Consider the following 12,711-nt stretch of genomic DNA (forward strand, 5'->3'; position numbering starts at 1 on the left):
TTGAAGATCAGAAAGTCGTGAGCTTGAATCGTTCTCTTTCAAACAACGACGACCTCTCTTCGCAGCTCAACTCTTTGGAATCTATACTCGACTCCAAACACCTTCTAAAGAGTGTCAGGGAACTCTCGAAACCAAGCGCATACATTCTATCGATTCTCTCGGATCTCCTGACGATCTCTATCTCTCTTCCCAACCTCGTTGAAGGTGAGCTCGGCGACTCCTTCCCCTCCCTTCCTTCGTTGTCGCTCTCTCCGTCTCTGACTTCTCGTCTCACCTATACTCCCCCTGGGATATCGCAGCATACACTCATACATGCACCCCTCCTCGACTCAAATGAACCGCTTCTCCTCTTCAGCAGCTTCAAGCTCAACGTTCGTTCCACTCGTCCCCATCAAAGCTCAACCCGCTCCCTCCTTCTGACGTTTGTCTCCCTCTTTACGCCCCTCAGATCCCACCCTCTCGGATCCGACATCACCGTAGCCAACCTCCACGAACACTCCCTCCTCACGAACGATCTTCTAGCAGAGGATGATCCCGTCATTCAGCAGGTTCGTCGTCCGCTCAGCTGAGTTGCCCTCCTCCGCCGCCGTCGACTCTCGGCTCAACCTGACTCTCCGTTCTCGTTTGGTTCTTCGGACTTCTTGTGCCATTCGTAGGAAATTCTCCACCTGATAGGAGAGTACATGGCTTCCATCCCTGGTCCGGGACTGCCTCACACGCTCGCTTCGTTGAAGGAGGAGATGGATCTCAGGTCCAGGGAGGAGGACGAGAGGGAGAGCGAGAGGGAGAGGCTGAGTGGGAGGATGCTGGGTGAGTAACTTCTCTGTTTTTGGTCTTTGTGCTCTCTGAGAGCCTGAGGTTTCGAGAGGAAGAGGCGTTGGGAGAGGGAGAGAGGGCTGAAGACGGAGGAACGACGAGTCGAGCGAGAGCTGATCTTCGTTCACGCGCTTCCATCCCCTTCATCTTTGGTTTGGTCTGTACAGACGGAGACTGGCCAGAAGCAGAACGTCTACTAGCTGCTGATCCAGGTCTGGTTCGGAATCCGAAGGCTTTCCTGTACGTTCACTCTTCTCGTCTAAACTTCAACCGAACGAACGTGTCGTGCCCTCGTCCTGACCTCTGGTTTGTTCTCGTTCTTTTTCTCAACGCAGATACAAACTCTACCGCCAACAATTCCTCGAACTCATCGAAGCTCGAGAATCTCAAAAGGTTCGCTTCGTTTCTCTTCCTTCCCTCCCTTTCCTCTCCCTCTCCCTCTCCCTCCCTGCTTCCCAAACTCACCAAACCCTTCCTCCTCGTCTCGCCCTCCCTCAGGCTTTCAACCTCCTCCTCCGCCGCCTCAAACCTCTAGAGCACTACCAGTCCTACCCGACCGAGTTCCGAGACCTCTCCTACCTCCTCTCTGCTCGCGCTGTGTCCGAAGCAGGCGAGTCGTTCGACGGGTGGAAGTGGGGAGGACCAGCGGAAGGAAGGGAGGAGCTGGTCGAGGTACTGAGAGGGATGCAGATGCATACGACTTCTCAGGATAGCATCGGGATGGGGGTCGTGGGGAGGAACGAGGGAGGGAGAGGCGAGGGAGGAGGTGGGGAGGGAGACGGAGGAGCGGGAGGAGGTGAGTTTTTGGGGGAGATTTTCGTGGTTTGAAGAGGGAGTGGTAGGAAGGAAGTTAGAGAGAGTTGAACTGACCTCACACGGGTCTCCTTTCTTTGGCCCTATGGCGATGCAGGTTCTTCCTCCGACGCGACGCCCTACGTCCCTCCTAATCGTCTCATGACGCTTCTCCGACAAGCGGCTGCTTGGCAGGTCTACTTCTCGAGGTATCATCCAAAAGTATTGCCTACTATTCATACGTACGTTGCTGCTTGGAACCTCTTTCCGAATCTATTCGGCTCGAAGGAAGAGACGAAACGCTGACTCTCGAATCGACGCGTCCTTCGTTCGTTCGTTCGCAGCCTCCTCCACGACTACACCCCCTTCGTCCTTCCGAACCAGCTCAAGGATACGTACAAGAACCACTCGGCGAACGTGAAAGCTGTGGCTTTCCTGGGTGCTTCGGGGACGAGGTTGATTTCGGGGAGTTCGTGAGTCCTCTCTTTCGTCTCGTCTTTTCAGCTTTCTCGTTCCTTTCCTCTATCTGGCATCGCACATCGCTGATCCCATCATCTCCCTGTCTTCCCGCTCTTCCCTCTTTGCTCCTCCCGTCCCTCTCGTCTTCTCCTCACTTTCCGCCTTCCTTCGTTCCTTCCCTCAGCGACGCAACCCTCTCCATCGTCTCCACCACCTCCACCCCTCTCACCGGTCCCTCTCGCCTCCTTGGTCACACTTCTCGGATCTGGGACGTCGACTCCACCGAGTCAGGCTCGTTCGCTGCGTCTGCCAGTGGGGATGGGACGGTGCGGATTTGGGAGACGGAGAAGGAAGGGAAGTGTTTGGCTGTGCTGGGTGGTGCGTCGAGGGAAGGGGATGTGTACAGTGTGAGATGGGGGAGAGGGAAGGTGAGTTTGAGCTTGAGGGGAGAGGTAGAAGGAAGGGAGAGAGAGAGAGAGGAAGAGACGCGACTGACTCCTGACTTCGATCTTTTTGGGCGCGGGGTTCCTTCAGAACGAGGTTGTGACTGGAGGGTACGATAAGATCCTGAAACTCTACGATGTGGAGAGAGGACAAATCGTGAAGACCTTGTGAGCTTTATCCTTCCCTCGCTCTTCTCTTCTTTGTCGACGCGTCGAAGCTCACTCCTCCGCCTTTCTTTCTTTCCTTCAGCACCGGCCACACCCAACCCGTCACCTCAACCGTCTTCGGTCCCGAAGGCAAAGTTCTCGTTAGTGGGTGAGTACTGCTGCCCTTTCTTTCCTCCTCTCTTCTTAACGCTCACCTTCGCTTATCTGCTTTGTTCAGCTCGACCGACCGGCAGATCAAAGTCTGGGACGTCTCTTCCGGAGTCCTCGTCCACTCAATAGCTTCCTCTCTAGGAGAGATCTCGAGCGTCGACATCGATCACAAAGGACATCATCTCCTAGTGTCGAGCAAGGACAACTCGAACACACTCTTCGATTTGAGGATGGTGAGCTCGAATGTCGAAGACGCGGCGTCTCTTCTTCTCTTCTTCGCTTGACCGTTTGGGCTTTCCTCATGTCTCTTTCAGTTCGGTCGTCAACTTAAACGTTTCGGAACCCATCAGAACACCTCTCGAAACTTCATTCGGTCCAAGTTTGCTCACTCGTCGCTCATCGTCGGAGGGTCGGAGGTTCGTTTCGTCTTCCCTTCTTCCCCTTCTCCCTTCTGAAAACTCACCCGTTGACGCTCGCTCTTCCTTGGTTGATCTTTCGTTGCTCAACTCCAGGACGGTCTCGTCTACCTCTGGTCTCAAGATCAGTCGGAGCCTCTGCAAACGCTGCAAGGACACGGAAGAGGAGCGGTTTACGACGTGGTTTGGAACGACGCTCAGCAGCTGCTTGCGAGTTGCGGAGAGGATAGGACGGTCAGGACTTGGGTTTGGGAGGCTGAGAAGGGGGAGGAGGAGGGGAAGGCTCAGGGAGGAGACGCGTCGTCGTGAATGGTTTTGGGTTTCGGTTTCCTCTTTCGACGGCCTAGTCTACGATCAGTGCTGTGTTACTGTGTTCTTCGATAGCTGTGTGTGATGAGTTCCCGTGTTGTGTACGCCCTTGCTTGTGGAAGAAGGAGTTCTCTCTCTCTGACTGATAGAGAGAAGAAGCGGCGACCGCGTCTCTGGTCAGCTCGACGGCGCACAACCTCAAGTTCGTCCTGAGAAAACGCCGAGGCTCAAAAGGAGCATACAACCGAGGTCAAGCTAAAGACTACAAAGTGTAGAAAGAGAGAAATCGCAAAGGGTAAACCTTCGTCCCTTATCTCCTCTCAAACCAAACGATCACGGATCACACGACCCTCGTTCCCTCCCTTCCCTCTCTCTGCTCGCGAAGAGATAAGCTCGCACTTCTCAGCTCGTTCACTCCTTGGGAGACTTTGCACCAGCGAGAGGTCCTTTGACCCTGTCACAGCCGGCCACACGAACGTCAGCAAGGAAAGGGGAGATGGGAGGGAGGGAGGGGAAGAGATGGCGAGGTCAGCTTCGTTCCGTCTCGCTTCCTTCCTTCCTCCAATTCCACAGAGCCGAAACGGGGACTCACTTCTCCTTGACATCACTCTCCTGGTTCCCAACTCCCTCGTCCTGAGTGCTAGCCTTCTTTCCCTTGTCGTTGGTCTCCCCAGGGACTCGGTCGTCGGGGGAGGAGGATCCGCTGCCAGGGAGGGTGTTGAGCCCTTGGGCGACCGTTTCAGCCTGATTGGAAGAGAAGGAAGGAAAAGATAGAATATAGATGAGCTCAGAGCTAGTTAAAATCAGGATGCAGTAAAGGAAGGGAGGGGGAAGAGAGAGAAAGAGGACTAACCGTATCGTGTTGAGGTCGAGGTGGGGTCTTCTCACTGGAGTCGCTTGATTTGGTGCTGGCGGTGGACGGTTTGCTGGCTCGAAGGGCCGAGAAGGTCGAGAAGGATCGAAGGGAGGTAGTCCTTGACGCTGGGATTTTGAGGATGGAGAACATCGAGAGCTGAGATGGTGAGGGTTAGGAAGGAAGGAGGAACAGAGGTGGAGGGGCGAAAGAGAGGCAAGGCTCGTCATCGGAGAGACAAAGGAAGCTTTTTCTTCTTCCTTTAGAAGGAGGGAAAGCTAAATGAGTAAAGAAGCAGGATGGACGTATCTGGTCTTCTTTGTGGTTGGGAAGCGGCTGACTTTGGGAAAGGGTGAGGGAAACCTCAGGGCGACGCGTTGATCCTCGACGCGTCGCACTTTCTTTCTCGTTCTTCGCTCGGTCTCTTCTACCGCTTGTTACGAGAACTAGAAATCATTCTAAAGCCTTGTGTGTTTCACTCGCGATGCAATGGGTCATCACGACCTTTTCCCACTATAAATTATCGTCTTCGACGCGCTCGACGAGGTCCGTCGTAGCCCCCTTCGACTGCCCTCCCATGTTCCAGAGGAGTACAGTAACACACAGGATTTCAATTTCCATGAAGATGTCTCTCCGGAAACGCTCTTGAAGCGAAGCCTCAGCATGAAGGCGTCTTGAAATCTAGCCTACAAACGAGGTCGACAAGCGGTTCCTCCTCTTCCTCGTTCTTGACTGACCTTGAGCGTCCCTCGTATACTTCGTCCTCGACAAAGCAGTCTAACTGCGTGTCTCCTTTATACTCATCTCGTCAGCACGGAGTAGATCCGACGAATTAACGAGGGATCGTCGCGACGCGTCCGTTCATCAAGCCGTCTCTCTCTCTCTTCCGCTTCTCGACAACATACTCCGACAGGATGGCGACAGATCTCGCTCTCACCCGTCCCTTCCAAGCTTTTTGGATGTCCTGAAAAAGACGGCGCCGAGACGAAACGGTTGAAAAGGAGAGGAGGAGGGCTGCTCGACCCTGATCTTCTTGCGAGATCCGTGAGCTCGGTCAACGCTTCTCTGCCTTTCTCCAGTGCTCTCTATCGAGCTTGAAGGTAAGATCTACATTCGAGGTCTGCCTAATCGAAGCTCAGCTATTCTCGGAGCAGGGAAGCGTTATCAAATCAGTCTGGGCTCGCGATTGAGGTCTCCAGTGACGCCGAACTCCCTCGACGGCCTCCCTCTTTTCTTTTGAGGATCCCTTCGAAAATCTCCGGAACCCCTCAACACCCACCTTCTCCTTCCCTTTCTCCTTCAAAGCTTTCCTTTCCCAAGATGCCTGACTCCTACCCCGAGAAGAACTACCCGCAGGAGAAGTCGAGTCCCAGGAGATCGCCTTCGACGAGAGGAGGAGGAGAGGAGGGAGTCGTAGCCGTAGACGAGACTGGAAGCGAGTACACCGTCAAGATTAGTGAACGAGCTATGAGTTGGCAGAGGACAGCTGTTCTCCTGTGAGTTTTTCCCCTCTTTCTGGTTGCTGCCTTGACAGAGGGGTGAAAAGAGGGAGGGAAGCATGCCTCGTTCGGGGCGAGCCGACGTAAGGAGGGGAGACGAGCTCACCCCTCCTTTCCTCCCCTTCGGTTCCTTCTTCGCGCTCCTCTCCTCACGTTCCTCGCCGAGCTGACACTCTCTTATCCGTACTTCGATTGCTCAGCTTCACCGAATACATTGTTTTGGGTGAGCAGCAACCTTTCTTTTCGCTCCAAGAAGCAGCGAGCTCGATCGTGAAGCTAGGGTCGGAGGGCTGACTGAAACGCCTCGTCTTTACCTCTTTCGCCTTTCCTCTTTCAGCTATCCTCGCCTTCCCTTACTCCTTCCAGGTCAGTCTCTAGTCCATCCCATCATCTCTTCTGTTCTCACTCGCTGACTATCGTGATTCCGATCTCGCACCTCTTCCCTCCTCTCCCCTCCCTCCTTTCGCTCTCGCAGGTTCTTGGCATGGCAGGAGGAACGATATCGACCCTCCTTATCGGAATCGCAACCCTCTACACGTCTCACGTTCTCTGGCGATTCTGCATGGCGTGAGTTTCGGCGTCCTGGAGCTGAAGAAGAAAGACGCTCGGGAATCGATCCACTGACCGTTCTGCTCTCTTCCTCAGCTACCCTCAATGCCGAGACATCGCCGACGTCGCCTACTATCTTTTCGGAGAGAAGAAGGTCTACTGGTACGCTGCTTTTGTCGGTCTAGCCGCTAATAATCTCTTCATCATGGTCCGTCCTCTCTCGTTTGTTGTTCTTCGTCGTTGCGAGCTTGAAGCTGATCGGTTCTTCCATCTCTCAGGGACTTCATTGCAACGCCGGAGCTACTGCTATCAACACGCTTGGCTACACCATGTGTACGACCGTTTGGGGTGTTGTTCTCGCCGTCATCATGGTGAGTCGTTCGCAATCTCGTTTGCTTCTCGACGCGTCGTCTCATCCGTCCTCCTCTTTCCTTGTGTTTTCCCCCGTTCACAGTTCTTCGGATCTCTCATTAGAGACTTCCGTCACACCACACCCCTCGGGATCTTCTCCGCTGGAACGATGTTCATCTGGTGCGCTCGATCAATCTTTATCGCATCGAGCTCTCCAATCTGACGTCCGCTTTCCCTCCCTCCCTCCCAGTTTCCTCATCGTCGTGATAGGTCATGGCGTCCAGGGAACTCCCAATGGATACATCGATGACGTTGAAACACCTTTGTCGTGGACCGTTTGGGCTCCCGAGGTATGTCGAACACACCTTGCCTCTTCGCACCGAACCACAACTGACTTTCCCCTTCATCTCGTTTCCGCAGGGCACTACCTTCGTCCAGGGGACTTCGGCTATTCTAAACATCGCGTATACTTTCATAGGACAAGGTAGGCCGCATCTTTCGACCCTTCTTGACTCGACTTCTGACCTCCGCTCGTTTGTTCAACTCTTCAGCCCTCATTCCTTCCTTCGTCGGAGATATGGCCAAGCCCGAAGACTTCCCGAAAGCTCTCTACCTTTCGATGACCGCGGAGCTCATCCTTTTCACGATCACTGGAGCCGTCGTCTACTGTGAGTCCGTTTCTTCTCGACTCGTCTCGGACGAACGAGTCGTCTTTGAACAGAGTCACGGCTGATCCAGGTTCTATGCTCCCCTAAAATCAGCTCACACTGGAACCATCCTCACCACCGCTCCTGCCTACGGCTCTCTGATCAAAAAATACGCTCAGCCTGCTGCAGCGTTCACTCTCCCGACGATCATCATCGTCGGAATCCTTTACTCCCTCGTCACCTCCAGAGCTGTCTTCTTCCAGATCTTCCCGGAGAACTCGAAGCATCGAAGGAGTCACACGGTCAAGGGTTGGAGTGTTTGGGTCGCCATCGTCGCTATTGGATGGGTGATTGCCTTCGTGAGTCGACGCGTTGCTACGTTCCCTCCACGTCGAGCTCAGATTGAACCCACCTCTGTTTTCGTTCTTCAGATCATCGGAGAATCCATTCCATTCTTCAACGATCTTCTTTCTTTGATCTCCTCCCTCTTCGACAGCTGGTTCGGGTGGGTTTTATCCACGCGTTTCGACCCTTCCCACTCTTTGATCGTTGGCTGACCCTCCTCCTCTTCGCCCTCTAGATTCATCTTCTGGGCTTTCGCCTACAAACTTCTGTACAAGAAGAGTGGATACTTCACCTCTTTCTATAGGTCGGCGGAGACGATTTTGAACGTCGTGCGTTTCCTCTCCCATCAATCGCTTCTTTCCCCTCCGCTGACTTCTTCGTTCATCTGCTTCCAGGTCATGCTCATCGTCGGTCTATTCTTCTTTGGAGCCGGTACTTACGCGGCTTGCGAGTCAATTCGGATCTCGTACGCGACGGGAGGTGAGTCGCTTCGTTCCCTGCCTCCTCTTCGTCGAACGCCAGCTTCTCTTGCTGACTTCCTCCCTGTTTCCACTTCAGCCATAAAAACTCCTTTCGGATGTGTGAACAGTGGTTTCACTTTCACTCGTTAATCTTCTCGTGTCTCTCGTCTACATAAAGTTCAAAGTTCGGTTTCTAGTCCTCTTTTGGTTGTCGGGCTTCTTTAGATCGGTCGTTCAATATGCGATCAGCGTCTCAGCAAAGAGCATCATGTCTCGACCTAGAAAAGGTTTCTACGATTTGATTGTATGGGAGTAGGACCCGAGAGGCACAACGAGGAGAAGGAGATCAAAAGCAAGATCGAGCGACGCGGGTTACAACAGGATTTCTAAAGGAAGGTGTGGGCAGTGCATGCTAGGGAAACGAGAGGGAGTGTAGATAAGCGAAGGTATGCAGGGAGATGTGGAAGTAGGCAAAAGCGAAGGAGAGTAAACGTGAAACGAGAGCGACGTGATATGGTTCCTGGAGCGTAAAAGAGAGATGAAGATAGATACGGGAACGAGATGCAGGGAGTCAAAGAGGGAGCTTAGTGCTTCCTGCCTGATTTTTTCCTCAGTCTGGAAAGAAAGGAAGAAGCGACAGAACGGTCAGTCACTCCTCGTCGAACGGTTGGAGGTAAAAGTCCATGGCGACTCACGCTTCGTCGACGAAAGATCCGCCAGCGATCTGAATCTGAGTGGTGATTCGAGTCCTAGCAGTATCATCGAGAAGATCTCGGAGGTCCCTGGTTTGTTCAAGAAGGGGAAGAAAGAGGTCGGCGAGGCGGTTCCAACTCGACGCGTCCGTTCGAAAGGAGAAGACGTACAGATGACCAGCCTTGGCCCCGCCGATGAGCAAGATAGGGAGATCATCTTCGCTCTTGAAGTTGAAGAGACGTTTGAGGATGGGAATGAGATGATCGGCGTCGTCTAAAAGACCAAGATCGAAGGAGGAGACGATCAGCACTGTCGACGTCAATCGAGAGACGAGAGAGACAGCAGCACTCACGTCGTTGTGTGACCTCGATGAAGACGGGAGACGGAACGACCCAGAGATCCTCGATGGAGGAGCGGAGTTTCCGAGTCACACTGAAAAAGCGAGCAGAAGAGACGTCAGTAAGGAGAACGACAGAGTGAACGCGTCGAAATCCAAAGGGGCCTCACGGATCTCCGTGTCCTTTGCCCAAGAGGACCACGACTCGTTCGTTCCAGACGTTCTCTACCATCTGCGAGAGAGGAAAGCGAGGTCAAGTAGTGATCATGTGCGTTCGAATAGAAGGGGAGTTCGACTCACCTCGGTCAAAGCTTCAGCTCCCGCCGACGAATGAGGATTGAAATCGAGAACGAGAGCTGCATGGGAGGTGGAAACAGGGTCGAGTCAGCCGAAAGATCTCTGAGTACTAAGAAGAAAGATAGTGCACGTACCAGGATCGAGAACGCCAGATTCCGAGAGAGGAGGCAGCGCGTGGGTTCCTTCGCTCGAGAGGAAATCGATCAAAGCTGCCGCTTCTTGACCTTCCCCCCAGACCCATCGTCCTTTGTTCTTGACTGAGGTCGAGAGAGGGAACGATGGAGCTTGAGCACGGTGGAGTCGTCGCAGTTCAGAGAGAGAGATTGTTGACCTCTGAGATGAAGGAAGCAGATTGAGGACGAGGAGCGGAGTCGTCAGTTCAAATGGACTCAGGAGGTGGGAGAGCGAGGGAACGAACGGATGAGGGTCGAAGAGCAGTGAGAAGGTAGATGCTACGGGAAAATGGACGAGAGGTCAGTCAGAGCTCGATTTATAGAAGGAAAAGATCGAGAACTCACAGCCCTCCGATGAAGGCGAGAAGGACGAGGAAAAAAGGACGAGCGCGTCGCGAGAGGACCGAGGAAAGGAGAGTCGCTTTGTGGGCTCGATGAGTATGAGATCCAGGAAGCTGTTGAAAGAAGAATAAGAAAAGAATCGACGTCAGCTCGTCGGAGGTCAACGGGTTCCCAGCAAACAGAGGAGGGAGGGAAAGAAGAAGCTCACTGGACTTGACGAACGACCTGACCTCCTCTCCTCCGAGTTCCCACTTTTCAGCTTCAGCAACCCAGCCAGGGAGACTCCCAACCCACTAAGACCCAGTCCTGTAGGTTCTGAGGCTTTTCCGGGCCAGGAGGAGAGAGGGTGACCTTTTGGGGTCGCAGAGAGGGACCTCTTCGACGAGCTCGTCTCTGACGTTGAAAGCCAGACTGATTTCCCCGTCATCACGACTGCATCTTCGACCGAGCTCTCTTCGTCGAAGTGAACTGGAGTGTGCGGTGCGGTGTCCGGAGGAGCGACGGAGGAAAAGAAGGAAGGGAGTGCGCTGTCGCTGGTCGAAGGCGTGGTTGGGAAGGGGTGAGAAAGTCGAGGGAGTGCTCCGTACTTGACGCTCGCAGAGGATGAAGTAGGGGAATCGGGAGGGGATGGGATTGGGATCGACATGGATTTCGTTGTCGATTGGGGTGGTAGTTGGAGGGGAAAGAAAAGGAAGGGACAACGAAAACCAACGAGGAAGGTCAACACAGACAGCGAGGCGGCGGCTCATCCTTCACCCCTGCACTCTCTCTCCCCCCCCTCCCTCCCCTGTCTCCCCTTTCTCCCCACGAAAGAATGACGAGAGGTGTTGACTCTCTGTTTTCTCCTCTCCGAGAGATGAGACAAGGGAAGCAAAGAGGGAGAGGGGGAGAGGGAAGAAGAGGGCAGCGAAGGAAGGGTTTTTCGATTGATGGAGCGAGCGAGGACAACAACGCGTTTCATCTGTCCAGCCTTCCAGGCTTTCGTTTTCACTTGTTTGCGTACGCGAAAGAGTCAAGGTCATCATCCGAGACAGAAACGGAAGGGCAGAGTTTTGGTTCCGTAGAAGCACGAGGGAGGGGATGATCCGAAGCACGCGCCAGGCTTAAGAAATTAAATGAGGGACGACGCGTCGAGAGTGAGTCACCGCTTTCTTCGTTCTGCAAAGTTTCGACGGAACGAGAACACTAGGGCCGCGACGCGCACATGGCGAAGGATCCAAACTCCCATTCTTGTTCAATACGAGAGGTCGGATCTGTGTCGACAGTCGGAGCGGAAGGGCGACGAGTGCGTCGAAGAGTCGAAAGGGCGGAAGAGACGTCTTCTGAGAAACGGAGCAAGTCAGCAACTCGACGGAGCGTGTCTCGTAATCGAGGCATGTCTCGAGAGAGAGTTAGTGCGAAGGGGTATGCGAAGAAAGCAAGCCAACAGACGCGAGAAAAGGGCGACTCGAAGCTCGACTTCTGCTCTCGCCCTCGAACGACCCTCGAACAACACGCATGCTTCTTAGATACGATTGAACCTAGGTGTGATATCTATCAAGCAGTAATAGCAGCAGTAGCAGCAGCAGCAGCTGCCTCAGCAAACTCCTCCTCCGTCCGCGCCTTCAACAACCTCACAACCTCCGCTGCCATGGGCTCAAACAGCTTCGAGCTCAACGTCTTTTTGTACCTCTCCGACAGATCAAAGCTTCCCTCCGGTATCACCAGCTCCTCCTCCTCCTTCACCTCCATCACCTCCACCTCTCCATTCTCCAGTATCCGTTGCGGCGGCGGTGGAGGTCTCCTGCTCGTCGCATCCAACAACCCAACGAGGTCGCTCTCGACGGGGACTCGCCCAAGGAACTGCAACCCTTCCCTCCTGCACATCTCTTCTCCTCCTCCCTGGCCGAAGAGATAGGTGATATCTCCGCAACAAGGGCAAGCGTATCCCGACATGTTCTCGATGAGTCCAAGGACGGGGAGTCCGACCTTGCGAGTGAAGGAGAGGGATTTGGAGGTGTCGAGGAGGGAGACGGCCTGAGGAGTTGTGATGATGACGGAGGAAAGTCGAGAGGAGAGTGGGTGGAGATGGGTCATGAGGGAAAGGTGTTCGTCCGAAGTACCTGATAATGGGGGCGAGGAACGAAGACAGAGAAGGAGACAGAGGAGGGAAGGAGGAGAGTTGGTCAGCTCGAGCTCGCGTTTCCTTCCTTCAGCTCTCTTCCCTCCCTCCCTTTCTCCCTTCCTCCGTACGCAGGATAGCTCCTCAGCAGCAGCAAGAAAACAAATTAAAAGGTTGTAATACTCACCAGGAGGGGTGTCTACCAGCAAAAAGTCCAACTCTCCCCACCGAACGTCTCCCAGAAACTGCTTGATCATCCCTTCCTTCTTCGGTCCCCTCCACACGACCGAATCCCTGCTGCTCTTCAACAAGAACCCTACGCTCATCACTCCCAACCTCCTCTCATCCCCATCAGCGTAGACTGGCACCCAGCCGTCTGTGCTCTGGTGAACTCCCTGGCCGTCGAGACCGAACATGCGCGGGATGGAGGGACCTGTGAGGTCGGTGTCGAGCACTCCGATCTTGTATCCCAGGGCGTGAAGAGAGAGGGCTAGTTGGACGGTTGAGGAG

At 54.0% G+C, this 12,711-nt stretch overlaps 4 protein-coding genes across 4 annotated transcripts; 2 read left to right on the forward strand and 2 right to left on the reverse strand.

Moving 5' to 3' along the window:
• The first annotated feature begins 3 nt into the window (after positions 1-3).
• BDY24DRAFT_357075 (WD40 repeat domain-containing protein) lies at positions 4-3,775 on the forward strand. The gene is made up of 15 exons (XM_076637812.1): positions 4-204; positions 300-371; positions 449-548; positions 657-810; positions 984-1,056; positions 1,152-1,209; positions 1,315-1,582; positions 1,727-1,850; positions 1,953-2,081; positions 2,252-2,495; positions 2,602-2,678; positions 2,761-2,826; positions 2,896-3,061; positions 3,143-3,244; positions 3,341-3,775. The coding sequence occupies exons 2-15, from the start codon at positions 313-315 to the stop codon at positions 3,551-3,553; spliced, it is 1,833 nt and encodes a 610-aa protein (XP_076501248.1). The 5' UTR covers positions 4-204; positions 300-312; the 3' UTR covers positions 3,554-3,775.
• A 1,856-nt stretch (positions 3,776-5,631) lies between these two features.
• BDY24DRAFT_437565 (transmembrane amino acid transporter protein-domain-containing protein) lies at positions 5,632-8,408 on the forward strand (the record flags this gene model as incomplete). The annotated part of the gene is made up of 15 exons (XM_076644278.1): positions 5,632-5,902; positions 6,106-6,128; positions 6,243-6,271; positions 6,381-6,472; positions 6,551-6,662; positions 6,733-6,825; positions 6,909-6,985; positions 7,056-7,155; positions 7,226-7,289; positions 7,357-7,473; positions 7,567-7,811; positions 7,884-7,957; positions 8,033-8,126; positions 8,193-8,277; positions 8,356-8,408. Exons 1-15 carry the CDS (start codon positions 5,727-5,729, stop codon positions 8,406-8,408), a joined length of 1,434 nt encoding a protein of 477 aa, XP_076501249.1. The 5' UTR covers positions 5,632-5,726.
• Positions 8,409-8,564: 156 nt separating this feature from the next.
• BDY24DRAFT_437566 (uncharacterized protein) lies at positions 8,565-10,746 on the reverse strand (the record flags this gene model as incomplete). The annotated part of the gene is made up of 10 exons (XM_076644279.1): positions 8,565-8,873; positions 8,954-9,040; positions 9,122-9,224; positions 9,304-9,383; positions 9,459-9,520; positions 9,589-9,644; positions 9,720-9,918; positions 10,004-10,037; positions 10,104-10,213; positions 10,309-10,746. The coding sequence occupies 10 exons, from the start codon at positions 10,744-10,746 to the stop codon at positions 8,843-8,845; spliced, it is 1,200 nt and encodes a 399-aa protein (XP_076501250.1). The 3' UTR covers positions 8,565-8,842.
• An 833-nt stretch (positions 10,747-11,579) lies between these two features.
• On the reverse strand, positions 11,580-12,409 carry BDY24DRAFT_374007 (ParA/MinD ATPase like-domain-containing protein). The gene has a single exon (XM_076638359.1). It carries the CDS (start codon positions 12,174-12,176, stop codon positions 11,637-11,639), a length of 540 nt encoding a protein of 179 aa, XP_076501251.1. The 5' UTR covers positions 12,177-12,409; the 3' UTR covers positions 11,580-11,636.
• Positions 12,410-12,711: the final 302 nt, after the last annotated feature.

This window comes from Mrakia frigida, assembly GCF_051309035.1.
Source record: "Mrakia frigida strain ATCC 22029 unplaced genomic scaffold BDY24scaffold_1, whole genome shotgun sequence".
Classification (NCBI taxonomy): domain Eukaryota; kingdom Fungi; phylum Basidiomycota; class Tremellomycetes; order Cystofilobasidiales; family Mrakiaceae; genus Mrakia; species Mrakia frigida.

What these genes read in the sequence shown, in the direction of transcription:
- BDY24DRAFT_374007 (XM_076638359.1), bottom strand. Translation starts at nt 12,176, where the DNA reads ATGACCCATCTCCACCCACTCTCCTCTCGACTTTCCTCCGTCATCATC.
- BDY24DRAFT_357075 (XM_076637812.1), top strand. Translation starts at nt 313, where the DNA reads ATGCACCCCTCCTCGACTCAAATGAACCGCTTCTCCTCTTCAGCAGCT. An exon ending in TCAGCAGCTTCAAGCTCAAC is followed by an intron (nt 372 to 448) that starts GTTCGTTCCACT and finishes TACGCCCCTCAG; the next exon opens with ATCCCACCCTCTCGGATCCG. An exon ending in GGCAAAGTTCTCGTTAGTGG is followed by an intron (nt 2,827 to 2,895) that starts GTGAGTACTGCT and finishes TGCTTTGTTCAG; the next exon opens with CTCGACCGACCGGCAGATCA.